At 53.3% G+C, this 26,307-nt stretch overlaps 6 protein-coding genes across 6 annotated transcripts; 3 read left to right on the forward strand and 3 right to left on the reverse strand.

Annotated features, from left to right (window-relative positions):
- Positions 1-203: 203 nt before the first annotated feature.
- Positions 204-1,648, forward strand: GUITHDRAFT_145801 (hypothetical protein; the record flags this gene model as incomplete). Its single annotated transcript, XM_005823255.1, has 2 exons — positions 204-1,341; positions 1,579-1,648. Coding segments are annotated over 2 exons (1,208 nt in total), but the record flags the coding sequence as incomplete, so codon positions are not given.
- A 609-nt stretch (positions 1,649-2,257) lies between these two features.
- GUITHDRAFT_117443 (hypothetical protein) lies at positions 2,258-4,564 on the reverse strand (the record flags this gene model as incomplete). The annotated part of the gene is made up of 8 exons (XM_005823256.1): positions 2,258-2,332; positions 2,387-2,457; positions 2,510-2,579; positions 2,630-2,731; positions 2,787-2,898; positions 3,082-3,187; positions 3,234-3,315; positions 3,413-4,564. The coding sequence occupies 8 exons, from the start codon at positions 4,562-4,564 to the stop codon at positions 2,258-2,260; spliced, it is 1,770 nt and encodes a 589-aa protein (XP_005823313.1).
- Positions 4,565-6,952: 2,388 nt separating this feature from the next.
- Positions 6,953-8,284, forward strand: GUITHDRAFT_145803 (hypothetical protein; the record flags this gene model as incomplete). The annotated part of the gene is made up of 1 exon (XM_005823257.1): positions 6,953-8,284. The coding sequence occupies one exon, from the start codon at positions 6,953-6,955 to the stop codon at positions 8,282-8,284; it is 1,332 nt and encodes a 443-aa protein (XP_005823314.1).
- Positions 8,285-8,380: 96 nt separating this feature from the next.
- Positions 8,381-9,502, reverse strand: GUITHDRAFT_155252 (hypothetical protein). The gene is made up of 5 exons (XM_005823258.1): positions 9,255-9,502; positions 9,091-9,204; positions 8,913-8,978; positions 8,789-8,863; positions 8,381-8,701 (listed from the first exon to the last, which is right to left on the reverse strand). The coding sequence occupies exons 2-5, from the start codon at positions 9,139-9,141 to the stop codon at positions 8,657-8,659; spliced, it is 237 nt and encodes a 78-aa protein (XP_005823315.1). The 5' UTR covers positions 9,142-9,204; positions 9,255-9,502; the 3' UTR covers positions 8,381-8,656.
- Positions 9,503-16,030: 6,528 nt separating this feature from the next.
- On the reverse strand, positions 16,031-21,342 carry GUITHDRAFT_117446 (hypothetical protein; the record flags this gene model as incomplete). Its single annotated transcript, XM_005823259.1, has 21 exons — positions 16,031-16,108; positions 16,166-16,254; positions 16,301-16,370; positions 16,415-16,473; positions 16,551-16,581; positions 16,710-16,812; positions 16,969-17,059; positions 17,195-17,241; positions 17,409-17,473; positions 17,707-17,763; positions 17,807-17,879; positions 18,235-18,280; positions 18,581-18,618; positions 18,673-18,784; positions 18,927-18,999; positions 19,353-19,397; positions 20,075-20,212; positions 20,437-20,557; positions 20,789-20,977; positions 21,036-21,088; positions 21,184-21,342. The coding sequence occupies 21 exons, from the start codon at positions 21,340-21,342 to the stop codon at positions 16,031-16,033; spliced, it is 1,737 nt and encodes a 578-aa protein (XP_005823316.1).
- A 2,306-nt stretch (positions 21,343-23,648) lies between these two features.
- On the forward strand, positions 23,649-25,934 carry GUITHDRAFT_155253 (hypothetical protein). Its single transcript, XM_005823260.1, has 11 exons — positions 23,649-23,742; positions 24,096-24,200; positions 24,252-24,339; positions 24,389-24,496; positions 24,550-24,796; positions 24,848-24,937; positions 24,988-25,175; positions 25,226-25,277; positions 25,451-25,504; positions 25,623-25,772; positions 25,822-25,934. Exons 1-11 carry the CDS (start codon positions 23,655-23,657, stop codon positions 25,861-25,863), a joined length of 1,212 nt encoding a protein of 403 aa, XP_005823317.1. The 5' UTR covers positions 23,649-23,654; the 3' UTR covers positions 25,864-25,934.
- Positions 25,935-26,307: the final 373 nt, after the last annotated feature.

Below are 26,307 nucleotides of genomic sequence, written 5' to 3' on the forward strand. Positions count from 1 at the left end.
CCTCCTCATCCACTGTACCTCCTCCTCCACCACCACCACCACTTCCTGTTCCTCTTCCTGTTCCTTCTCTTCCTCTTTTCTTCCTCTTCCTGTTCCTCTTCCTTTCCTCTTTCTTCCCTTTCTTCCTCTTTTCTTCCTCTTCCTCTCCTCCTCCTCCCTTCCTCCTCTTCCTCGCCCTCTTCTTTCATCTCATCCTACTCCAGGCCCATCCCTCGACGCTAAGATCCTCCGCGACAACTTCGTCTTCAAGGTCATCCCCATGCTCAACCCCGACGGCGTCATCAACGGCAATTACCGCTGCTCCCTCTCGGGCCAAGACCTCAACAGGCAGTGGCTGAGCCCCTCCCGCTCGCTCCATCCCACCATCTTCTTCACCAAGATGCTCCTCAAGCGCCTGACCCAGGAGCGCGAGGTCGCCATGTACTGCGACTTGCACGGCCACTCGAGGAAGAAGAACGTCTTCATCTACGGCTGCGACAACAAGGCTCGGGGCTCGCAGCACCTGCGGCTCCGCGAGCGCATCTTCCCGCGGCTGCTCTGGCAGAACTCCGAGTGCTTCTCCTTCACCGACTGCTCCTTCAAGGTCCAGCGCTGCAAGGAGGCGACGGGCCGGGTGGTTGTCAGGAGGGAGTTTGACATCCTGAACTCCTTCACCCTCGAGTGCTCCTTTGCCGGGACGAACTTCGGCGCCAAGGCGGGGCAGCATATGAAGGTGGAGGACCTTGAGAGGATGGGAGCTGTTCTGTGCTCGACCCTCCTCGACCTCTGGGACCCTGACCAGTCTGCGGTGATCTGCTTGTCTCCTGCCCCTCCCCCTGCCTTCTCCCTCCTCCCTCCTCCTCTTCCTCCTCTCTGCTGTGTCGAAGCACCCTCTTGCACCCTGTTCCTCCTCTCCCCTTTCTGCCTCTCCGCAGCATCCCTCCTACTCTACTCTACTCTGATCGTTCCCCTTCCTCGACGTCAGGTAGAAGCTATCCACAAGGAGCTCCTCCTCCTCTACCCCGAAGACGACAAGGACCTCGACAGCAGCGGGGAGGACAGCAGCTCGGATGACGACTTGCCGTCCAAGAGCGGGAAGGGGAAGGGAAAAGGAGGGAAGCAGCGGGGTAAGCAGGAGGAAACCCTCCCAGGGATGGTGCAGCGTGCCATCGAAGCTCGTTCAATCTCGCACGCTCCTGCCTCCAGCAAGTCCGTTCAGTCCATCTTGGACAGGAAGGCGAGTAGGAGGCTGACGAGCAAGGAGAAAGAGGAGGCGGGGAGGGCAGGAGGGAAGAGAGGGGACCCGACAGTCGAGGTTGGACGAAGCTCTCCAGCTCCGGGGAAGAGTGAGCTGGCGATCAGGTAGACACATGCTGTTGCCCTCATCTACTGTTCTCTCCTCCTCCTCTCCCTCTCGCTCTGTCCTGCTTTCCCTCTCCTCTCCTCTCCCCTCCTCTCCTCTCCTCTCCTCTCCTCTCCTTTCTCTCCTCCACCCCTTCCCCTTATCTCACATGATCTCCCCCCTCCTCTCCTCTTTCTCATCTTGGTCTGCCGAAATACCGTCACTCGCTGCACTTCTTCTCTGACCTTCTCTGGCAGCTACTCTCGCTCGCTCATGTCTCGCATCACTGAGAGCATCAACTCTCTCGCCCCTGACATGACCAACTAGAACAAGTTCTCCTTCCATCCTCCCTCCTCCCTCCTCCTCTCTTCCACCCTTCCATCGCCGCTCTTCTCGTCCTCATCCGCCTCTCGTCACTCTTATCCACTCCTCTACTTCCTCTCTCTTAACCGTCTTCTCCCCTACGTCCAGGAGCTGTCGATTCTTCCCTCACTGACTCTCTAGCCCCCCTGCTCCTCCTCCTCCCTCGCTTCTCTCTCTAACATTTCGAGTTCCTCCTCCATACCAAATCTGGTTGAGGTCAGGCTATCCGATGATTCTGGAGGATGACTGGGAGATGGAAAGGGAAGCGAAGGGGGGGGGGGGACCAGGAGCAAGAGGAGGCAGAGGTGGCGGGAGAGCGAAGGGGAAGGAGCTCCGTGACCAGCATTGCCGGTGAACATCTATCATGCTTCAAGTTTCAACGGGTTGAAATAAAAGAACAAATGAGAGATGATGAATGTACAAGTTGACTTCCAACTCCCGCCGAGGGGCCTCGAGCACGTCCTGTCCCGCCATCTCACACCCGACTGCTCAGCTCCCTGGAGGAACAGCCGGGGCAGCAACAACAGAAACCAGCCCGACACATCAACGAGGTGGATCAATATCGCTGGTCCATCACAAATAGTGACTTGCGAAGTGATCTCTACTCTGCAGTGATGTCATCTTCAGTCCCCATAGGCAGAGCGCGACCTGGACGTCATTGTCAGCAGCGCTGGAGGAGGAGCAAGAGACTGAGAGACATACCAAGCACGAGTAAGACATGAACGACGTCATAGCTCCCTCCATAACCCCCTCGATGTCCTCCTTCACACTCGCTGCATCCCGCAAGTCAGCACAGCCTGCACGCGCACGAGCACATCCGTCCACCTTCTTTGAAGAAGTCGATGGCAACGTTGAGGTATCTCAGCAGGAGGTAGAGGAGAAAGTATGGGACCGCCTGCACCGACGCTCAGGGGAGGAGACAGCAGGCAAACAAGGGCGGGTGACCTCGCTGGGGAAGAAGATGTGCCTCACTAGCCAAGAGTTGGCGCAGAAGATGAGGAAGCAGACGACAGCAGACTCTTCCCACGAGATCACGATCACAATCGCCTGACGTACGGCAAGCATCAGCCTTGCCCGCTGTCCGCAACAAGCTCTTTCTCACCTGGAAGATTCGGAACAGATTTCTAGTCGATTGTGTTAGGTCTGTGCTCCACTTGCCATTCAGAGGCATCCATCCTACCCCCACACTCCACAGTGCCAGCAAGACGAGCAAGCTGCGTGACAATGTCAGAGAATTTCTTTGCCCCTCCCTCTGTCCCTTCCCCTGCCCCCATGCTCTCTTCCCTCCCTCCAACTCTTCCCGACTACCCCACCCTCGCGCTGCGCCGCTCTCAGCTCCAACACCCCCCCCTTCGGTATTGCCTGCTTTCCCTTTTCCCGCATCCTCCCTGTCTTACCCCATCGCAAACAATCTCTTCAGACTGTACGACCAGGACCCGTACACGAAGAGGAAACCCAACGTTGGTGCTACCAGCACACGAGCGAAGTTTCTCAGTCGGATGCCTGCATGACTCGTGTCAAGGGGAGTGAGAGGAAGGCAAGCTCTCACAGATGGTCGAGTAGAACTCTTTCTGATATGCCTTCTCGAGCTCAAGGTCCTCGTATCGCCCAAAGAAATGCTCTATCTTCACCTGAACCGTATCGAGTTAGTTCCCACACAAAATAAACAACTTTGTAGCCTTCCCCCGATCGCGTTCCCCTCCTCCAACACTACCAAAATTTGCTTACCTCCTGCTCGCAGAACCAAAGCGCCGTGTTGCGGTGACTCTTGTTCTGGTACAACCATCCTAGAGGGGAGTAAGGAGCTTGCATCTCCAGGAGCGCGTCTGGAGACGCGATGTTCTCCGACATCTCAGCCGGATCTCCTGGCAGAACCGGATGACTGTCGCTCCCTGTCGACAACAGACCCTCTTGCACGAATGCATATGTACAAAGTTTTCGAGCTGACGGCCTTTTAGTATAGGTGGGTTGCAAGCATTCGTCCAGGAAGCGTTGCGCGTCCTCGTTCAGATCCTTGGGGATCGCTGGCCTTGCAAACAATCGTTTCGCTCCCGATCCCAGGTCGGGAGCTTCTTCCGGAGGAACATCTTCCATGGTCAGAGCACCTGTCAACATCTCCAAAACACAGCATCCCAAACTCCAAATGTCCGACTGTCGCGCAAACACTCCCTTGATAAAAACCTCTGGAGCAGAGTATCCCAACGTCCCCTCAAACGATTGCGATTGATGGGGAGCATACACTCGCACTTGACCGAAGTCAGATAGCTTCACCACACCCAAAGTCGTGACCAAGCAGGTACTGCAAGTGATGTTTCTGTGCACGATACAGTGCCTGTGCAGGTAGTCCAGACCAGATAGGATGTGCCGTGTGTATCTGGCTGTTAGACGGTCGCTGAGAGCCCCAAACCGTGAGAGAATGCATGCAATACTTCCTCCATCGCAGAATTCCATCAACACACATAGTTTACCGTCTCGGACACACGATCCCTTGTACTGAACGATGTGGTTATGTCGTAGCAGCCTTAGGGTATTCATCTCTCGCATGAAGCGGTCAGTAGCCTTGGAATTTGCCGATGCGGCTTCTTGTCTGCAGGCCATGAGTTGGCCAGTAACATCATCGATAGCAACATAGACAACTCCGCTACCCCCGTATTTCAGAGTTTTGTTGCCTCGATGCCAGCTGGTGAAGCTTTCATTCCTGTTCTCAAAGGCTGTCCTCTCAATCTGTTTTTGCTCTGCGAGGACAACAGGTGTCAACTCCCTCCTCTCTTCATCGGTGAAGTAGTTGTCATCCAGACTGTCCCAGCTCCCCAGTTCTCGGAGATTTCCTGAGCTCCCACTCGAATGTATGGGAGACGGAGATTCTCTGGACACATGCATTGATGTGACCACAGCAAAGTCAAGGTTTACAGCATTCTTGTTTCATCTGCAAAGATAGAAGTTCACAAACATTCGTTGCAGGCTTGATACTGAAACATGCGGGCCTGAGCCCTGGATTGTATCAATGAAGTTGCTGCGTTGCTTGACACGAATTTCAGGCGAGGGTGTCTCCCCGAGTCCCCAGACTCGAAGTGCAGCTTGACCAAACTGACAAAATATTTCACGACTGTGGAATCGGGGTATTCGTGATGGTGGTCAAAGCTTCTATGACTATCAGCAGGACATATCGGTACCCTGACGAAACCATGGTGTTAGCATTCAAATGCAAGAAAACCAAATACAACTTGTATGAACAACTATCTGACATAAACACTGTGTTTAACTGAATAAGTATATATAAATTCGACTGGTGAAGCGTCAAGAGTAACTTATCACATGCAGAAGGAGATAGTTTGAGTATAGCGTGCACAATAAAACTGCCATGTGGTACAAAACAAGTTTGCAAAGAACGTATGAAGAAGTAGCTTTCTGAAGCTAGTTAATTGGTCTACAACGATCATCCTTTTCGATCAGTTTCCTCCTGGACTGCAACCAAAATGCATGAAATATCTATATCATCGCTCATGCACACAATGACCCCTGGTGTTGCTACACCTAGCGAGTAGTCCTGCTCCTGCCTGTCATCCTTCCCAAAAGTCCCTGTAACATTCGGCTGCGCTAAGAGGTTTTAGGCCGAGTTAACAGCATAACAGATAGCTGGTGGAACCAGCAGAAGCGTGGGAAGTTGTTCAAACGCCCAGCCAGTGCGAATGCCTACATTTGACTGGGGAAAGCATGCGGTTCATGAGTTGTAAACAGACGCAGTTTTGGAGGAAGCAAGCACAGAATAGCGGGGAAGGCATGCTGTGTTATAGTGGAGGATAGGAGGAGGCGAGAGGACGACGAGGCCCTCACGGCATGGTAGTGCCTTGCAACAGCGCCCGACATGCGGCAGGGAGAGGACGATCGTCTGAGGAAACATGAGGGGTAGTCTGTCTATGAAAAAGGGGGTAGGGGTACATTGTATTATAGAGAATTTGGGGGTTGTTTGAGTTACGTCGAGGTTTGGTGGGTGGGGTGGTCTACGCTGAGGTCAAAATGCTATAAAGGGTGGGTAGTGACGGCACTTTTCCTTTCACTGCATGGGTGGTACAGGTATTGTTGCTGAAGGTGCTCGAGAAAGAGGGGTAGGGGTGGGTATTTCAAGTGAGGCATTGTGAGGCTGCAGGGCTGGAAGGGTGGGGTGGTCAAGAAGAGGGGTATAACAAAACAACAATGTTTCAGAAGCAAGAAGGCGGTGAATGCCATTTGGGGGTGGGGGTCGTTGGGGAAAAGGGGTCCCCAAGACAACTGGGGGGTACATGGGAGGTGGGGGTAGTGTTCAACCGGTAGTCCTAATTTCTTTCCGCAAATCTCAAGGTTGAAGGGGAAGGTCACGGGGACAGGAGGGGTAGTAATGACAGATAGTTTCAAATCGGATGGATTGAAGGAAAGAGTACCGGTAGTGGGTGAAAACTGGCGATCCTGAGAGAGAAAAAGACTGGAGCATGGAAGGATGTCTCAATTTTAATATAAACTTTATCGAGAAATGCTCCACTATAGAGCAAGATAAATGGGAGTCTGAAAATGGTATTAACGTGTCTCGCTGTGCCGGGGGGGTACTGTGCCGGGGAGATGGAACCCGGGGCCGGTGGTACTACCGACCCCGACCCTTTGTATTAAACAACCACTACCCACCCCATTTCCCAAGGGATCAGAGGTATAACTTCAAGGACCCCAACCCCGTCATGCTCTGACGACAGGTTTGGTGTGTTATACGTACTTAGTAACATGGTGGGTAAATTATAGAGACTGGGGTAGGGTGGTAAAGACTGATAAGGGCAGAAAGAATTAAGCCCGAACTGTGTATTTCTACTTTTGCTGTCCCTTTCCATTCTTGACCGTGGATATCGAAACTAGCTCTTTTCGATTTGTTTTTCTTTTGAACCCTTCGTCGGCACGTCAACCTTGACTGCGACTCCCATCCGAAACCACCCCCACCCCCTCTTCCTCACCTTCCCCCACCGGATGGTTTATCACAGTCACGAGGTCGATGGGTGTTTATAAATACTTTTGTATTTAAAACTCAATAACTGCATTGCTTTTAGCTCCTCGTGACTGACCCCGTTGATCCCCGTTGTACGACCGGTGTGGGTTTACTGTAACGGTCGTAACGTAAAACTCCTTCCGGCATGTCCTCTTGCGAGGTCTTGAGATGTAACGCTTTGTAACTGCAACAGCCGGGCCGGGCCCGGCTTGCCGGATACACCTGGGCCGAATTTTACTGAGAGAACTTTGTCCTGCTTGCCGATGGCGATGGCGATGCGGCTATTGGCGGCCATGGCCGTCATGCTGTGCATGAAGGAGATGAGGGCAGATGAGAAGAGGAGTGAGGATCAGCTCTCAGACTCCACCCATACCTCACCTCCTTCCTCCACCATCGCTTCCTTAAGCACCTTCCTGACCTCTCGTCGGATGTTCCAGGACAGCGCTCTGCTGTGGGCGGCGGCTGATGGACAGTGTGAGGAGAGCGAGGCCGGGGCAGAGGAGCAGCATGACGACGATCAGAATATGATGAAGGACGTGTGGTGGGATCTAACACTGGTTGAGAGCTCCTTCTCGTCATGCCGGCAGCAGGCATGGATCAACGACACGCAGCGCTTCAAAGTCGGAAGGCACGAGGAATTCTCCGTCTCGAGGCTGTCGTGCAGAGGGAGCGATCAGTTTGAACCGCCGGAGGACTCCATGAGATTGATCGTCCTGGTCGACTACGAGCTCGGCACAGTAGACTCGTGGCGCCATGCTGACCTGCTCGCAGCATGGCTAGTGGAGCCAAGGGTCGTGTGTCCGTCTTGCTACGAGTATGTCAAGAACAACCGGCACAAGTTCGACCTGATCTTAAGTCACGAGGACGATTTTGTCGTGCAATCAGGAGAGAAGGGGATGTTTGTGAACGCGGCCGTGCCCTCCATCGACCCATCGCTGTTCCTCCCCGACAGTTTCTTCCGAGACCCCTCGGACGCGTCTGAGTTGATGGGGACGAAGAGCAGGCTGGTTTCAGCCATCGTCAGCTCCAAGAGGTCTACGACAGGACAGCGACTCCGACACGACGTCCTGGCGTCGCTAGGAGGGAAGCTAGGTGATATCTACGGCGCCGGGCACAGGCCCCTCCCGGAGAAGCACTCTGCGATTGGTCCCTACCTGTTCCACTTGGTGATCGAGAACAACAGGAGGGAGTGCTACTTCACTGAGAAGCTTCTCGACTGCCTCGTCCTCGGGACCGTCCCGCTCTACTGGGGGTGCGAGAGGATCGGGGACGTCTTCGACGAGTCGGGTCTGCTCTCCTTCCAGACGGTGGAGGAGCTCGCCCAGCTGCTGGACAACCTGAGCCCTGAGCTGTACGCCGAGCTGTATCCTTCCGTCCGGCGGAACTTCCTGCTGGCCACCAGGGCATACACGGGAATGAGCCCGATGCATCAGCTATGGCGGTCCAAGGGGAGGAGGATGTCGATGGATCTTCCCCGTGTGTCCGTCGTCAGCCCAGCCAACGACTCCTCCTCCCCGGTCCGCGGAGCCCTCGAGCTGGACTTCGCCGTCAAGGGCTCTTCCATCCTCAGGCTCGGTGCGGCTGAGGAGATGTGAGGGGGTGACGTGACGAGTTGCCAACAGCAGGCACTTCATGTCAGGTCACCGTCCTCGTTAACGACATCTTCCTTCGGCACATGGAGGTGAAAAGAGCTTCTCGCATCTGATTTATTTCGTCACGCACCTCCTCCTAACCAGACGTTAGGGATGCAACGGGCTGGTGATGATAGATCCCGCCAACATGCGAACAGGTACGGCAAAGTCATCCTGCTCCTATGGCTATCTTGAATATTCACAATAGAGTACAACATTGTGGAACTGGTTTTGCATGTAAGTGTTAGTCAGGAACACTTCTTGTCTTGAAGTTTTCCCGCAGACTTTCAATTCGACTCGAACAACTGTGTTCCGCTTTCTCCATGAGCGGTGAGTTCACAACGCCAGCTCGTAGATCGTCTGGAATTGAGCTGCCGGATGCTGCAGATGATGGTCAAGGATCATGGAAGGACAGGAGGTAGGGATAAGAGGAGCAAAGATGAGAGGCAGAAGAGTGGAAGAACGTACCCTGATGTTCCTCACACTAGTAGCTCGTTGGCTCTTGCCGTTGCGAGGGGATCCGAAGGTGAGGGTTGAGGTTTGCTGCGGAGACACGAGTCATCTTCATACGAACTCCATCATCGGCATTTGCCTGAGAGATCACGGTCTTGGTCACTTGATACGATGAGTTGGAATAGCTCCTTCCTTCTTCCTCCTTCTGCACAAAAAAGCGCTCGTGTAAGGGATCCGCAGAAGCTTGGGGAGGGGCAAGACGGCAGGGGGGTCGGGGAGGAGGTAGGACGGCAGAGAGGAGGAGGTCAAGGGCTCACCTGCGGTCTGGCTGACTTGAGGTCCAACTTTGGAATCAGCCCTCCCGTCATGATAGGAGAGCACAAGGGGAAAGAAACATCTGGTGGTGGACGATGGTGGACGCCCAGGACCTCCTGTTTCAGCATCAGGTCCAGCAGGCCGAGGAAGCGCAAAGAAAACTGACGTGAAGCTCTCCCGTCTCGTCGCTCTCGTCCTGTGCGCTGGCCGTGCGCAACCAACTCTTGTTGTGGTCCGCCGTTGCAAATGCATGCTGATCGATCGTGAGGTGACTGGTTGCTGGTGATTCATTGAAGCTGGTGTGATGCCTGGAGGACAAACATGGTCAAGACATTAATCATGCAGAGGATAGCTTGCATATGTGCATCACCCGATCAGAACAAGCTCAGGACCCGTGCTGTCCTTGCCCAGCTCATTTGTCATCTGGAACAAGATCATGAACCTTCCATTCCCACAAGCAAGAGATGAGACCTGTTGCTCCGCTCTTGCATGTGTCGGAGACAGCGCGCTGACGGAGCTTTCTTCATCGCTCTTCCTGTCCCAGCATGACAAGTGCATGTCTACAGACCGAGACAGGGTGATGATCGTATTGCAAGACCTGCTCAGCGCATACTGTCACTGTCATGGAATAGATTGCAGACACGCAACAATGTGCATACTTGGGCCCGTCCTCAGTCGGGAGTTGCCGAGAAACCTCAAGTTTGATCGCCCCCCGCTTCATCCCTTCAAACCTGGATCTCAATTCGCTCTTCCGATTGCAGAGTCAGAGTTCGACATCCGAGAATGAACCGATCACCTGGTTGAGGAAGCTTGCAGTTTCATCGTCCACACTGACAAGAACGTCGTTCGCCTTCAGCCCACATCGCTCAGCCGCTGACTGCTTCAAGACTTGGACGATCTTGTGCGAGTAAACGTGTGACTTGCCACTTCGAGTGATGCTGCGGAGGTTCAGAGTCACAGGTGAGGGAGCGGGAGCAGCAACGAGAGTACGCGTGCGAGAAGATGATTCCAAGAGGCAGGGTGTCCACGTCTTCCTCTGCGCATCATTCCAACGGTCAGCTCCCGCTCCTCTAGCTCGCACTTCACTGGTCACCGGAGTAGACCGCGGCCTTCGCTTTGCTGGCAGGATGCTTCGTCACGGATCCCCTGGAGTGAACCATGAGGCCGGGCCCGCCGAGACCTCCGGCTACACTCACGTTGAGAACACTGACGAGGACGAGGACGTGCCACGTGCACGCGAGCTGCAGACCATCTTTTGGACAACAACTTCTACTTTCCCTCCTCTCCTCGGGTAGATCCCTTGGTCTGAGAACTCCACCGTCATAGACTCAGTGCAGCCCTCCAGTACCCTGGTTGCAAGATCGTCATAAAGCAAGCGTCCAACATCCTGCACTGACCTCAATCAGTGTCCAAGAATCGATGGCAGAAGAGATGGTATCTCAATCAAGTGTGTCGTGTGGATGGAGCAGGAAAGCAGATGTCGATTACAAATATCCCAACAAAACTCCAATGGATGCAAAAAAAATGTTCACGACTTCAGCTGATTGTTGGCAAGACCAGCATCAACAGGCGACGCCTCGTCCTGTTAGATGCACATCAACGGAGCCTTGACAGAGCTACAAGCACGATTGAACCTCTTTGTGTTAGTGACTGTCTCAACTAACAACAAATCTTAATTTCTCGTTAGAAGAAGAAAGAACTTAAACATTCTTTTCTGGGTATCATCATTCCCAACTTTCAAGCAGAAGGGAAGGAGTAGAAATGTTGAATTGTTTCACATCAGCACGAAGTCTGATCTATTCAAGCCTGATCTGCACACCCAATAGATCCTTCATCAACATTCTCGAATCATCTTGTGCCCTACTCCATCATCTCATCAACTACGTCGTTTCCTCAACAGTTTTTATCGTAAACAGTTCTTCCTTACAGCAATTTCGGAGGGCTCTTGGCCCTCCGAGGCTACTTGCGCCCCTCCCGGTCCTCTTCTACCATTCCAGCTCCTTCTGACAGTCCTCCTGCTCTTACTGCTCCTCCTCCTCCTCCTGTTTCTCCTTCTCCTCATGTTTCTGCTGCTTCTCCTCCTCCTCGCCTTCCTATCATGCCCAACTTCCGATAACCAAAGACCTACAATTCGGACCCGAGCCTAGTTGACCTACCCCCACCCTACCGTGACTGCGATGAAGATCATTACCCTACCCCCTGTTTCATTACTCATAGAGTGCGTCGGAAACCCCGGCCGTCCCTACCCCACCCTATGTGTATCCTTAACATTTTCCGCACCCCTCGACTTGTTGAGCCTTTTCATCACCCCTTCTACTACGCCCAACCACCCCTCATTCCCTCAGGAACCCCCTAAGGTAACCCCCGGCACAAACCCATTGCGCCGATGAACTGTTACTACCGGTGGAGGTACGAATAGAACAGGCAGGGAAAAGCACCGGTGATACAAGGACCTACTGCCACCCTACCCCTCAGGTGATACGGCGGCTGCTAATGAGAGACTTGATAATAGATAAACGCCACGAATCTATCTACCACGGGTACTCTCCCTCATGATGTGACGGAATATGTGAATACCCTTCTGAACGACGAACTAAGTTTTCGCACAGAACTGCCGTCGTATGATTGAGAGCCGCGACTCTCCGTCATACAACGGCAGTTGTTTTTTTTTGCCAAATTGTCTTCGGATGTTGTTGGAGCCTTACATGAATCCTACCAAATGATGCCAGTCAGTCACTTCAATGATCACATGTCGTAAACATCGGATCATAATGGAGGCAGGCACCGGGCAGGCAGGCAGGCAGGGAATTAGGCATCGAGTCCCGAGGGACGCAGTCTGGGTAGGGAGGGGGCGACAACAATCATTGAATTCACCTCAGGGGCGACGTAGGTGATTCGGTCTTTCAGGAAACACATTGAAACAAGTGAGTATATTCAGTGCAGCATTCAAGTCCCTGGATTTGATCGGCTTTCCTTTACAGCTGTCACGATAACAGTTAGATGAAAAGGTGAATTACAGGAGTATACAAAACTTGACATTACCTCGATGATCTGCAAAATTTCAATCCTCGTACTTCACTTTTCCTTGTTTTCAACCTACAGGTCTCGTCTGGTTCTTTCCCTGTATTTTCAATCCGTCGAAGCACATCGAGCTCAGAACCACAATCGTTACAGCACTTGGTAGTACGGTATTCGTCAACATCTACGACTCTGTAGTGATTCTCGAATCTTCTTCTTATCCACCTGACCGGTACAGGCCTTTCTCCTCGACGTCCTGTAGACGGGAACCTTGCATTTCCATATGCGATAACAGGTTCTATTTCTCCCTTTCCTTTCATTGTACGGATAAACCTGTCGACTGACTTTCGTTTCGAAATGTAGATGTCGAATTTCATCCTGGCGTATTTTCGCTTTGAATAATGCGAAGTTAACTCCTCCCAATGACTTGTAACTGCAAGAAGATAGTCTTCGAATCTTGATAGACTGCCGCCAGACTTACTCGAGAACCCCTTGAGATATTGCAATGTCGATTGAATATCTTGATCCCACGTCTTTCTTTTCTTTTTATTGCGATTCAGATGTGACTCGTGATAATATTGTTTTCTCGAAAACTGAAATCTTTTTCTGATTATTTGTTGATCATCTCTGAATTGTTCGACGGCCGATATAATGACGCTCCTCCCAGGGTCGATCGCAATTACCCTTGGGCAATTTTTACATTCTTCGATCTCTCTTTGGTATTCTGAATTTTCATGTAATACTTTGTATGATATTGATATCTTCTTCGCCGATTTCCGTTCAGCCCTTTTTCTATCGGCAAGCCATTTGGTAGTGCGCAATGAAGGTTCCTGTTCGAGTCCATCGATTGTTTTGACAATTAACGTGAATCGAAAACAAACCGATACACCGTCTGTCGTGATACTTGTAATCTCCTCTCTCTGATCTCTGAACAGATTCGAACAGTCGAAAATCCTTCTGAAATTCTTAGAGTTCTCCAAAGTTTGATCTATTCTCATGAACGATTTTTTATCTTCTCCCGGTTTCAAACTGTTCGCTTCTTTCAAAATGTAATACATCACATCATTATCGATTGTTAGATGTTTTCTGCCGAATTTCGACATTGGTGCTGCCTTGAATGTTTTTTTCGAGAGACCACGATCTTCGAAGAACTTCAACATGAACATGTGTGTCTCGATTATCTCAAACAGATTTTTCTGCAACCTATGATCAAATTTGTCATATTTGAAACTAAAAAGATCTTCGTCCCCCGATAATCCAATTAGTTGTTTCATATGGTCGATGAAGGTTCCTATCTGCTGTGAATTATTCCTGTTAAACACTTCTGTCTTCAACTCGTAATCTTTCCTTTGAAACAATACATTCTTCACGTCTTCGATTTCTTGCTGATGGTTAATATGTAACTCTCCTTTGCAGAATTCGGCAATGAACTTTTCCAATCGGTTTGTAAAATTTGCTTTCAGGTCTTGGTAGAAATTCGTTCCATATTGATTTGCAGCGAATACAATAGCTTGCGAGTCTCCTCGAATTCTACATAAATCAACGAAAAGATGTCTTTTCTCTGACCAGAAACGTTGTAGAGTTGGATACTTGTTATCTGTACGGCTATGTTGTTCCATTCCAAGTGTAAAAACATTCCAGAAAAAGGTCGATTTGGCTCTCTTGATTTCATCTACTACATATCGTAAATTCCCTGTATCCCTGCCCCATATCAGAAAACAGTTGAATATCATACTGCCTCTTGATGTGATCTGACTGATATGTAATACCCATCTGTCGATCACGTCTAAAATCGATCTGTTCTCTACCTTGAGTCTCGAGTATAACCCACATTTGACGACTCTCGTGAATGGTTTTGAATAACTTATTTCTTGACCGTTGTCTGAATCATCTGTAATTCGTTTTCTCTTCCTCGGCATGTTATAGTATGTTAGTCTGGCGAAACCATGTTAGATAGCAGGTAGTCGCTACATTTTTTTCATTACCATCGTTTCAGTGTATTGTCGGACCGCAAACTCTGTAATGGCGGGAAGATGAAACGAGAGCCACAAACTTTCCGTCGGAGGCGGGAAGTTTTTTTTTTTTTCTTTTTTAAGACCCTCATACAGCCCCATTGGATGGGTGATTGAAACCTATCAATGACCCCTGTCATGCTGGTCCATGACTCCTTCGGGAGTCCTTTTGTCGATTAAAGGATAAACACACTACCCCCACCCCATGAATACGAACTTCGGAAGATCTTCCGAATGTCACTGACCACCCCAGGGTACTCAAAGCACCACCCACTGCACATTCCCCCGGACTCCGGGATTTCGAGTGTGCCAGGCTGACTTGTTCCACCCCCTTCATTCCCCCAATGACAGTGGAAAGGACCAGGGTGGGTCATACTCAAAGGCTCGGACTCGGCCGGGGGACAACCGCGGGGAACCGGGTATTACCCATCTCCCCCGAGAGTACCCCTCCATTTCATAATTGATCTGCCTACAACAGCAGGGTACTTGACCTAAACTCCGCTCGCACCCTCCCTCGGCTCGGAGTATCGGCACCCCACTTTACGTGACCACCCCTTTACCGTACCAGGTAGTCACCGTCGTCCCACCGGTCGCAGCCCCAGATACTGAGAGGGTACTAGCCTGACCCCCGGCCCCTCTGAGTAGCCGGGTTCAATGGCTTCTACCGTGACGGTACCCTGCGATTTTACTCAAAGGTCGTAGCCTGTACCGTAGTACCGTGCCACGAGTCCGATCAGGGCCCCTACCCCCATTTTCAGTCAGATACACTGTCATCGGCGTGGGTACTACCCCATGGGTACTTTTTCAGGCAAGCCCCCCACAAAAGTAAACACTGAACGACTTCAACGGTTTTCATCTTACTGTTAACAGTTAATGGTTTTAAGTCTTAAAAACTTCAAATCCGAACGACCGGTCACTAAGCGCCGCCCGACCCCCCGGCGCCCCCCGGCGAACTAAGCGGCCCCGGTCAGTGCCGGGCCCGCCGCACCGCCCGGCGGCCGGGCTGCTCAGAACTTGAACGCCGAGGGGGGCCGGAAAATGATGGCAAAAGTTGCCGCAGCCTGGCGGTTTGACTGGCCACCGGGCCCTGTTAACTCAAAGTTAAGCCACCGGAGTTGAAGTTCTGACCGTCCGATATAACTTCTTTACTCAAAGTTAAGTTAAAAAGCAGTACGAGGACAATCAGGAGAGTCGAGGAGGCTTGACCCTGACACTGTCCTATATAACAGTAAGTTTATTCCCGCCCGCGACTCTGCAGCCGCACCCGCCGCCGCGGGCCGCGGCCCGGCCGAAGTCGGAGTCCGCCGGGGCCGCTCACTGCGCGGGGGCCAGGCTCCCGGGTGACACTGCAACTTGGCATGCCAGCGCAGGCCCTACGCGGCCCGATGGTCCGCCGGGGCCAGGGCCCGGCCGTCGCCGTCGCCGGGGGCGGCACGGGGGGCCGCCCGCCTGGGGGGCCGCCGGCAGGGCGACAGACTCAGGACCGGGTACGGGCAAGGAGCGCCCGCGCACGGTGGCCCATGGCAAGCCCGCGGCCGGCGTCAGCTGCCTTGTCCACTGAGGCAGCTCGCCCCCGCACCCCCGCGCGGCGCCCCGGCACCACGCCGACCTGCTAGTAGGCGGCCGTTCAACCGTTGCGACGCCGCTCCCCGACGGTCGATCCGATCACTGTGACCGCCGGCTGCCATTAGCATTATAACTGTACGGTCCGATCGGACGGCCGGACGCAGCCTGACGGTCCGATCACCACTCAGGATCGGAGTCATGGGCCGGCACACGCTGTAACTTCAAAGTTGTACTATGATGTCCGGCCGACCATCATTGCAATAAAATTCAACTAGGTGAACGATTCATGACATGATCCTGACTGATATTTATCCGGAGCAGGACGCTCCCGTCGCTCCTTCTTCCTTCATCCCCATACATCCCCATCCTCCTCGGCATTCTCAGCTTCTCCAGCGCTGGGCTCAGCAGCAGCAGCCGTGGAGCTCTACGGTGAAGGCACTCAGCGGCATACTCTCACATGATCCCCCGGGGCCGGCCTCACCTCCCCCTCGTCCTGCTCATCGGCGGCAGCGCATGTCGACCAGTAGTGCTGCTTCCAGAGGCAGATCCTCAGGGTAGGACGCGGTTTGCCTGCCGATCCGTCAGGGGATTTCGTGTCTCCTGCAAGCAAGACTACGAGGCTCTCCGTCCCCGTCCTCGTCCTTGTTCGGGTTGTACTTGTACTCTGCCAGCCCTCCAGCGGTCACCTGGCAGGAAGTTGAGAGGGTGCTGGATAGGCGAGCAAAGTTACAGCATAGCAGACGATGCAGACGTCGTAGAGGAAGGCGCTGGCGACGATCTCCATCTCTCCTGCCCATCATGTCAGAGGAGGAGGAGAGGAGTGAGTAGAAAGAGGAGGAGGAGGAGGAGGAGGCGAGAGAGTCAACCTGCCCATTCTCCATCGTTCGACATGCGGTTCTGACCAAGAGATTCAACACAGAGAGAAGAAGATTGGCAGGAAGAGAGGAGAGAAGGAGAAGAGAGAGGTGCAGCGTAAGGATCGGAGGGGAGGGGGAGGGGAGGGAAGAGGGGACAGGGAGGGTTACCAGATAAGTTTGAAAAGATTCGCCAGTCTCAAGATAATTCTCAAAGAGCTGAGGATTTGACCTCATGTATTGCACAACCTGTCTCCTCAGCAAGGACACGGGCCTGCGATGATAGTGAGCAAGAGGAGGAAGGGGAAAGGGAGGGGGGAAGAGGAAGAGACACTGGAGGAGGGGAGATAAAGGACGAGGGAGCGAGAGGAGGGGAGGGGAGGAAGATGGAGAGAAGAGGAGGACGTTGGGGTAGGTTCAGCCGCCTCACCTCTCGCTGGGAGAGTCTCGTCTCTCCTGCTCCCCTCTGCTCTGAGAAGGATCGACAGGGACGGAGTGATGCTTGAGCTGCAAGAGGAGCGCTGCAGACTCATGGTTCAGCCGAACCAAACGAGTGGAGGACGAGGAGATGGCAGAGGTTGGGGAGGAGGGGGGGGAGGAGGAGGAAGCCGGGAAGGACGAAGAGGGGAGAGGTGGAAGGGAAGGAGGAGTAGGACCATGGAAAAAGCAGTTGCCATCTCCGTCTACAAGCTCCTGCCGTAGCCTGCGGGGTTGTGAGGAGGAAGAAGCATATCATGAAGGGGGGAGAGCTGAGAATTGAGAGTCGTTGGAGTGAGTGAGTGAGTGAGTGAGGGAGGGAGGGAGGGAGGGAGGGAGGGAGGGAGGGAGGGAGGGAGGGAGGGAGGGAGGGAGGGAGGGAGGAGGTCTCACCCTTGGCGAGCAAGACAAGCATCGAGCTCTTGTAGATGAGGAGCAAGATCCCCCCAGATGGTTCTCTGTCACATGAAGTTGTTACATTTGCTGGGCCACATCCAATACCACCGTCATGATCAAGAAAATCGTAATCATCTCCATCGTCATCGTCATCATCATTATCATCGTCATCATCATTATCATCGTCATCATCATTATCATCGTCATCATCATTATCATCGTCATTATCATCGTCATCTTCATCTCCATATCATGCACCCGCATCACATCGCTCAACAAGGAACCAACGAGCTACCTGAATCAAGTTGGAGGCGGCGGAGTAGACGTTCTTGACGTTGGGAAGAGTGAAAGACTGCCGGGCCGTCAGCTTCCAGGCCCTAAGACGCTCCTCGGACCTCCACGCGAGAGATGCTGGAGACATGCCCGTAGAGCGAGTGGATGGTGCGGCGAGCGGAGGAGGCGACCAATCTGGAGGAGTGGGAAAAAGGAGGAGGAGGAGGAGGAGGAGGAGGAGGAGGAGGAGGAGGAGGAGATGGTGGTGGTGGAAGAGAGGAGGAGCAGGAGAGGAGGAGGAGGGGGAAGTGGAAGCGAAAGAAGTTTTCAGAGCAGGGGTGGACCAAAAGCAGGAAAATCAAACCGAGGAAACATTCGAACACAGATAGGCAAGATGATGAGTAGAACGAAGTGAAGAGATACGGGAGAGAGAAGTAGGAGGGAAGTGGGAGGAGGGGAGGGAGGAGGGGAGGGAGGAGGGGAGGGGGAGGTGTGAGAGAGGGGGAGCAGGAGAAGGACTAGGTGATGGCGAGCAAATTTCTTCCCTCACCTTGAGAGGCTGACGACAGCAAAACGTGTGAAACGAAAGATTGGACCTAAATGCGAGGAGAGTTGGGATGTGAAGACGCGGCATGGGGAAGATAAGCAGCAACGAGGTAAAGAAAAGATGTAGAGATCAAGGAGAGAAGGAGAGGAGAAGGGAGGGGAGAGGACAGGAGAGGGAGAACAGAGATGCTCGGAGGACGAAAGGGAAGGAGGACACAACAGAAGATTCTGACAAAAGGAGGGAGGAAGAGGATTTGAAAGACACGGAAAGGGGAGTGGAGTGGAGAGGAGAGGGAGGGGAGGGGAGGGGAGGGAAGTGAAGGGAGCACGGGGTTTAAAGAGGGACTTACCGGATCTTCGATACGCCACCACCATGTTGGAGAAGTAACTGCCGTGGTAACGCATCAGCGAGAACGTCGCAGAGGAGCAAAATGACAGGGACCTCGGCCCGAAGATGTAGCAGGCGAGGTTATGGAAGACGGCCAGGAACCTTCCGAGCGCAAAGACCCCGCCGTCAAGGCACGCGTCTACTATGCTGGTGAAGGTGTTCCTGACTGCCAGAAGACGTGAGTGGAGGAAGGGGGGGAGGAGGAAGACGGAGTTAGGGAGAGAGGAAGAGGGAGGGGTGAGGGAGGAGGAGTAGGGAGGGGTGAAGGGGGGTAGACGTGAGAGAGGAGGAGGAGCTTCAGATATCACCGGTGGCCCTGCAGAAGGCAACGAACTCGTTGACGACTTGCCGGCAGTCGCTTCCGAACTGCCTCCATGAGACCTGCCGAGCAGATCAGACGGAATCTCGACCCTCCTTGACGACGGCCACGTGACCCTCTCCTCCCTCTTGCGCACTGTACACTCCCTTACTCTCTCCCTCCCCTCCCCTCCCTTTTGCCTTCCCGCTCCCCTCGCTGTTCCCTCCACCTTTCTCTTGTCCCCTTTCTCTCCTCGCCCCTCTCCTGCTGTCGTTTCATCTCCCCCCCTCCCCCCGCCTCCCTCCCTCCCTCTTGCTCCCTCCCTCTCTCCACAGCCCACTCCTCCTGCTGCCTCTGCTCCATTCCGCCTTTTCTCTTCCTCATTCGCCATCAGCCACTCTCGACGCGTTTTGACATGCCCCAACGGAATTTTCACCTGCCCTGACGCCGCGACGTCCAGGTAGTTCAACAGCCGATTGACCTGAAGGCAAAGGAGTGAGAGCAAGAAGATAGAGAAAGACGGAGAGGGAGAACATCAAATACAGAAAGAAGAATGGCAGACGAGGCAAACGATGGAGAGGAGGGGAGGGGAGATCAGAGGAGAGTAGGGGAGGGGAGATCGGAGGAGAGGAGGGGAGGGGAGATCAGAGGAGAGGAGGAAAGGAGGAAAGAAGAGGAAAGGAGGAGAGAAGAGGAGAAGAGAGAGGAGTGGAGAGGAGCAGGATTGTTGTGAAAGAACATTCACATTCAACATGTCACGAGAGCTTTTTCTCTTCACACCTGCTCGCCTATTCTTGACGTCAAGCCTGAGAACAACCCTCGTCTCGCTCGCACCACAGAGTGGTGTCCACTATCCTGCAGATCGCAAGGGAGGAGTGGAGAGGAGAGGAGAGGAGAGGATAGGATAGGAGAGGAGAGGAGGAGATGGCAGAGTGCGGGAGGAGGGAGAACAGGGGAGTGAGGAGGGAGCGGAGAGAGGGAGGAATGAGTAGGAGGGGAGGAGAGAAGGGAATAGAGCAGTGAGACAAGAAGGGAAAGGATGGGAGGGAAAAAGGGAGGAGAAGAGCGGAGACGACAAGAGAGAAGGGAAAGGAGGGGAAGGAAGAGGAGACGGGACCAAGGTCAGAACTTCGACAGTCGCCTCAACCAACGGCTTACAACGAGCGCGAGGTGATGCCTGTATCCAGCAGCGGATCCTCCCTTGATTGGCAGCATGGAGGGCGAGGAATGAGAGTCAGGGCTGCGAGGAAGCGACGAGGATCGCAGAGATCTCCTTGACATGTCCGGTTGGAAGCCCTGACCCTTCATCAGATGGTGAAGATGACGGGGGAGGCGAGGGAGGGAGGGAGGGGGAGAGTGAAAGGGGAGGGCAGGAATGGGGAGAAAACAGGAGCAGGATCAAGAGCAGTCCAAGGAGGAGGAAGAGGCAAAGAAGGTGGGGCAGGGGCAGGGGCAGGGGCAGAAAGTGGAGGAGGAGCAGGAGGAGGAAAGAATAAACAGGGATTGATCGAATGCCATACAAGGTCTGGAACTGCTTCGTGGATGGTCTTCATCTCTCTCTTCCCACTCAATCGATCAGTGGAAGGGATGGAGTCCAAACTTGCTTGCAGCTCTTTGACTTTCGTTTCCTCATACGTCGTTCTAAATCGCAAGTTACTAGAAAGTTGACAGGCAGAGGCCAGGTCGAGGTCGAGCAGAAAATTACTATTATCACCATCATCATCATCATCATCAGCATTCCCATCATCTTTACAAGCAGCAGCAGCAGCACTACCTTGATCATCACCATCACCATCACCATCACCATCACCATCATCACATCCTCGTCGTCATCACAACCACCAACATCGTCGTCGTCACAATCACCATCACATCATCATCATCGCAGCATCCTCGTCATCATGATTATGACCATCATCAAAGGTCCCGATCATAACCAGCTTCACAACATGCATCTTCGGGCATCTCGACCTGTTCTTCACGTTCACAGCAATCGGCGCGGCCTTGAGCGGCGGCATGGAGATTGCAGGCATTCGCAGAGGTCCCGCCACATCGCCATCCCTTAGCGTCAGGTCAGCGTCTCGTTCACATAGCTGCCATATTTCAGCAGCTTCCTCACAAGATTTCTCTTGCAGCTTGCTCGAACTTCTTGTTGTCTACTCTGGTTGGGACCTAGCACAAAAAGTTAGAAATGTTGCTGCTGCTGCTGCTGCTGCTGCTGCTTCTGCTTCTGCTGCTGCTGCTGCTGCTGCTTTCATAGATCTTACCGGTGACTGCACTCCCTCGCGCAAGCAGCCCCCATGCACGGAGCGCAGGGAGCCAGGCAGCTTCAGCGAGGGGGCCGAGTCCTGCGCATCCTCTCCCAGACCCGAGCTCGCAAAGAGGAGCATGACCAGGCATGCTGTCACAGTGACCTTGCAGCTCATGCTTGCACTGCACTACCACCTGATTCCTCGATCAGAAACATCATGGTGGCAATGAGACGCAAGCTGAAGACGCGGGACGAGTATGAGAAGAGTACGAGGTACAGATCAAGGAAACAAGTTTCTGGAAGCAGACTACACCATATATGATGAGCCGGCAACAAAAGGAGGAATGTGGAGAAGGAGAGCATGGAATTATGAAATTGGGCAGGGGTGAAAGAGAGGATGGAGAATGGAGGATGGACGATTGGGATAGACACGACTGAGCGCAAGGCATCAACAGGATCATGAGCAGGAGCACGATACGAGAAGGAGCATGATCATGAGAATTATCAGGTTCAGGTTCAGGTTTAGGAGCAGGAGCAGGAGCAGGAGCAGGAGCAGGAGCAGGAGGAAGAGAAGGACAAGCAGGAGCAGCAGGAGCAGGAGCAGGAGCAGGAGCAGGAGCAGGATCAGGATCAGGATCAGGAGCAGCATGAGCATGAGCATGGTTCAGTCACTCGCCTCTTCTTCAACTTGCCCGCTGATGCCATGCGTCCCTCATGCATTCGATTTGAACTTCTAGGCTGTCCTGCCTGGGCCGGCGATCCGAGTCACACTGCCCGGGCCTGCCCCGGGCCGCCGGCACTGAGCAGTGCAGTGCGTCCGGACTCCGGGCCCGCCGGCCGGGCCCGGGGCGGCTCGAGAAAACTGTTACGGAGAGGGAAAGTTACGGCCGGGCCTGTGCGACAGACGGCGTCAGGGAGAGTCAAGCCTCCTCTACTCTCCTGCCATGATTGTCCTCTGGCACTGATTGAACTTAACTTTGAGTACTTTGAAACTTGCGTGCAGGAGAGCCAACCCTCATCTGTCACTCAAAGTTAAGTTGACAATCAGTACTAGTACGACTGGGGGACAGCAGTTGGCAGGATTGGGTTGGGTTCTCGCTGTACGGTCTTTTCTCTTCTCGCCGTTCAGTGGCCTGTGCGACAGTGTCCGAGCAGGGTCAAGCCTCCTCGTCTCTCCTGATTGTCCTCGTACTGATTTTTCACTTCACTTTGAGTAAAGAGTACGACTCTCATCAAACTCGGCCAGTGCCGGGCGCAACTGGCTCGGCCGGGGCTCGGGCCGGGCCCGCAGATACGTACAAGTGGATGGCCAGGCCCGCCTCACAGTACGAAAGAACATTCTGATTTCCTTGCCACGTCACTCCACCCCACCAGGGAAAGCATTCGCCCCTCAGCGAGCGTACCCCTTTCAATTTATACCTACCAGTGTCCTCTAGAGGAATCTGTACCATCTAGTACCCTACTTCTGCCTCTTGTCTACTACCCTAAATTCAAAGTACCCACCATTGGTGATAGCGACCCCCCTTCTTTTCTTCACCAACCCACGTGCTTTGGTCCACGTCACCCTGACCACCACTAGTTCAATTTCAGACTACCCCCTTTTGCAGATCTACATCTTCACACCCCTGTCTTGATGACTACCCACCTCCATCCTTTCATCAAATATCACCCCTACCTACTCTTTAACAATTCCTGTACAGGGAAAAATAGTCCCTTATGATACACCCTACCACCATCTGTTTACCCCCACCCCCTTAGGGCGACAAAGTATTTACATGACCCCTGATCCTTGAATCAGGCACCGGTGGTTTCCGTATTCCAATGATCTCATACCACCCAACAGCCCATTACCCACCCCCACCCGTACTGGTTGACCTATACCCTGTGAAGAATCAGCTGGGGTACACATTAGAAGGTGACGTCAGACCCCCCACCCCCTACCCCCTGAAAATTCCTTTTAAGTACCCTCTTATTTGGATCCACTGCTTGGTGCTCCACCACCCTACCCACTCACCCGCCTCCGGAATGCCCAGGGTTATCCTACCCACCCCCTCAAATTCACATTCTGCATTCACCTACCCATCCTTGGTCCATTAACCATACCCCAGTTCGTGAAATATTTATTCCTTACCACCCCCTTCAGGCTAATCATCTTTGTGGAAGTTTGGTGGGTAGCAGATTGAGGCACCGGTACTTCATAGACTATTCCAGAACCCCCTATGGTTATTGTCCTGGAGTAGAAGCCACCACCACCCTCATTCCCAGCAAAGGTGCTTGTCGTCTGAGGTTATGCTGAACTATTCCAGAAAACGTTGGCGTGAGATTATCAATTGGAAAACGCTGAAAACCGCCATGTTTAACAAACCTTTTCTTCTCTACCCCCACGATAACTACCCCCACCCCTGCTCATTCATTGCCACCCCCAGCACAGACCGCTTTATGTACCCCACCCCCTTCCACAATTCCACCAGCAGAGGCAACGCCGCCATGAGCACACGCTTCGGGCAGACGCTCCTCCTCCTCTCGCTCTTCGCAGCGGCAGGAGCTGAGGTTTTCTTCCAGGAGGACTTCGATGGTGATCTTTGCTTCCTCCTCCTCTCTGATCCACGAGATTCCCGCTGTGTTGTCCTCTTTCGTGATCCATTCCCTCCGTTTCGAAAGTCATTCAAGTGTCTTGTACTCGAGCGTGAATGGAAGTACAGAACTCTTAGAATGATTGTTCGAGCGTTCACTCATCTTCATACTCATGCGAGAAAATCCACCCCTTGTTCCTCCTCAAATGATGCCCATGTGTATGATCAAGGTTTCGTGCGCACCCTGCAGTCTCATGTTGTCTTGATCGACGCTATGTTGTGCCTTTGCCGCCCCTCTACTGGACCTACACTCCCTTTGAGTCGTCTTTTCTTCTGACTGAAATTCTTCTGCCAGATGGCAAGTGGGAATCGCGCTGGGTTAAGAGCAAGTTCAAGTCCAGCGATGAGGGTCCTTGGGAGCTCTCGGCCGGAAAGAACTACGGCGATGCCAACAACAAGGGTGAGGACAGGGAGAGGTAGAGACGACTTGACTGACATTGCTCGTGCCCAGGTATCAAGACCATGACCGACTACAGATGGTACGACATCTCCGCCAAGACCCCCTCCTTCAACAACAAGGGCAAGAAGCTCGTACTCCAGTGAGTTATCAGCGTTTACCTCTGGTGCGGTTGGTTGAGATCCTCCCAGGTACACTGTCAAGCACGAGCAGAACCTCGACTGCGGTGGCGGCTACATCAAGCTCGCCCCCATGAGCGACCAGTCCAAGTGGGGAGGGGACTCCGAGTACTCCATCATGTAATGCCTGGACAGCAAAGGAGTGAGGACGAGACGTGCTGATGCCGTTCTAGGTTCGGACCTGACATCTGCGGGTACTCGACCAAGAAGGTCCACGTCATCTTCACCTACAAGGGCAAGAACCACCTGATCAAGAAGGAGATCAAGCCTGAGACCGACGAGCTCACTCACATATACACCCTCATCCTCAACCCGGACAACACGTACGAGGTCCAGATCGACTTGAACAAGGTCGAGAGCGGTTCTTTGTTGGAGGACTGGGACATGCTCCCCCCCCAAGAAGATCAAGGACCCCAAGGTGTTGTTGCTGCTCTCCTGCTCTCACCGTGTCGTTGAACGCTGTCATGGCAGTCCTTCAAGCCCGATGACTGGGATGAGAACGAGGAGATCGATGATCCCAAGGACAAGAAGCCTGACGGCTGGGACGACATCCCCAAGCAGGTGAGGAGGAAGGGAGCAGAGGCTGAGGTCAAAGGCTGACGAGGATGCAGATCGTCGATCCTGACGCCAAGAAGCCTGACGACTGGGACGATGAGAGTGACGGCGAGTGGGAGGCCCCCATGATCGACAACCCCAAGTACCAGGGAGAGTGGAAGCCCAAGAGGATCCCCAACCCCGCCTACAAGGGCAAGTGGGAGGCCCCCGAGATCGACAACCCTGACTTCGTGGACGATGCTGAGTGAGTGGCTGTGTAGCATCCTCAAGACTCGTCTGACTTGTGGTCGTCAGGTTGTACAACGTTGTCAAGGACAACGGCCTCGTTGGCTTCGAGTTGTGGCAGGTGGGAGGAGGAGGAGACGTGGATGCTTGTTGAGCTGGTTGTCCCGATGATTTGACATGTTCGCTTATTCCCTGAGCAAGTCTGTGCTGAAACTTCACTCTTGGCTGTGTATGAGGGCCCGAGGCCCTCGATGTGACCGGTCGGTCGGTGGCTGGTGATGACTTGCTGGGCAGGTCAAGGCTGGCAGCATCTTCGACAACATCTTGGTCTGCGACGACCCTGCCTATGTGAGCAGGACGAGGGGAAGGAGCAATGGGGGGGCGGGGGAGGGAGGCGAGTAGGGGGGGTGGGTTATCAGAGGAGGATGAAGGAAGGAGGAGAAGCATGTGCTGACGGTTGCGGCAGGCTAAGGCCCAGGCGGAGAAGAACATCGTTCCCCTCCAGAAGGCCGAGAAGGAGATGAAGCAGAAGAAAGACGACGAGGAGGCCGAGCAGCGCAAGAAGGAGGACGACGATCGCAAGGCCAAGGAAGCCGCCGATGACGACGATGATGATGTCAGAGGAGGAGGTGGAGAAGAGGCGAAGACTTGACATTTGTTGGCAGGATGATGAGGACGATGATGACAAGAAGAAGTCCGAGCTATAAGCAGCTTCATCGTCATCGTCTTAAGAAAGATAGCGAGTGATTTCAATATTACATAAACCACGAAATGCCTGAGTTGTGATGAGACGTTCTTGTCTTGTTGTTGATTCCTTTATTGTCATCTCCTACTGCTGGTTGGCAAACTTTGACAACTGCGCGACAACATCGGGATCGACTTCTGACATCACCTGGCGCAGCAAAGTGAACAAGCGAACCCAGTGTCTCCTACACTGCCTGCTGCGAAGAGGTTCCGACCTCGTTTTCCTTCACTCTTTCCCTCCCTTTCTCCTTCTCTCACCTTTTCGTATGCTTCTCCTCCAAGGAGGGCATGTAGGGATTGAATCTGCGACTGTACAAGATTGCCAAGATGAACATCTGACGGGGACCAGGTGAGGAAAGGAAAAGAGGAGAGGACGAGTGCGAGGAGGAGGATGGGTAGGTGGAGAA

The sequence above is a fragment of the Guillardia theta genome (genome assembly GCF_000315625.1).
Source record: "Guillardia theta CCMP2712 unplaced genomic scaffold GUITHscaffold_111, whole genome shotgun sequence".
In the NCBI taxonomy this organism is placed as follows: Eukaryota; class Cryptophyceae; order Pyrenomonadales; family Geminigeraceae; genus Guillardia; species Guillardia theta.

Bases quoted from the DNA above. Each gene is read 5' to 3' on its own strand.
- GUITHDRAFT_155252 (XM_005823258.1), bottom strand. From the start codon at position 9,141: ATGACGGGAGGGCTGATTCCAAAGTTGGACCTCAAGTCAGCCAGACCG. The intron at 8,979-9,090 runs GTGAGCCCTTGA...TTTTTTGTGCAG, and splicing joins TCAAGTCAGCCAGACCGCAG to AAGGAGGAAGAAGGAAGGAG. The intron at 8,702-8,788 runs GTACGTTCTTCC...CATCATCTGCAG, and splicing joins CTAGTGTGAGGAACATCAGG to CATCCGGCAGCTCAATTCCA.
- GUITHDRAFT_155253 (XM_005823260.1), top strand. From the start codon at position 23,655: ATGAGCACACGCTTCGGGCAGACGCTCCTCCTCCTCTCGCTCTTCGCA. The intron at 25,278-25,450 runs GTGGGAGGAGGA...CTTGCTGGGCAG, and splicing joins TTGGCTTCGAGTTGTGGCAG to GTCAAGGCTGGCAGCATCTT. The intron at 25,773-25,821 runs GTCAGAGGAGGA...ATTTGTTGGCAG, and splicing joins CCGATGACGACGATGATGAT to GATGATGAGGACGATGATGA.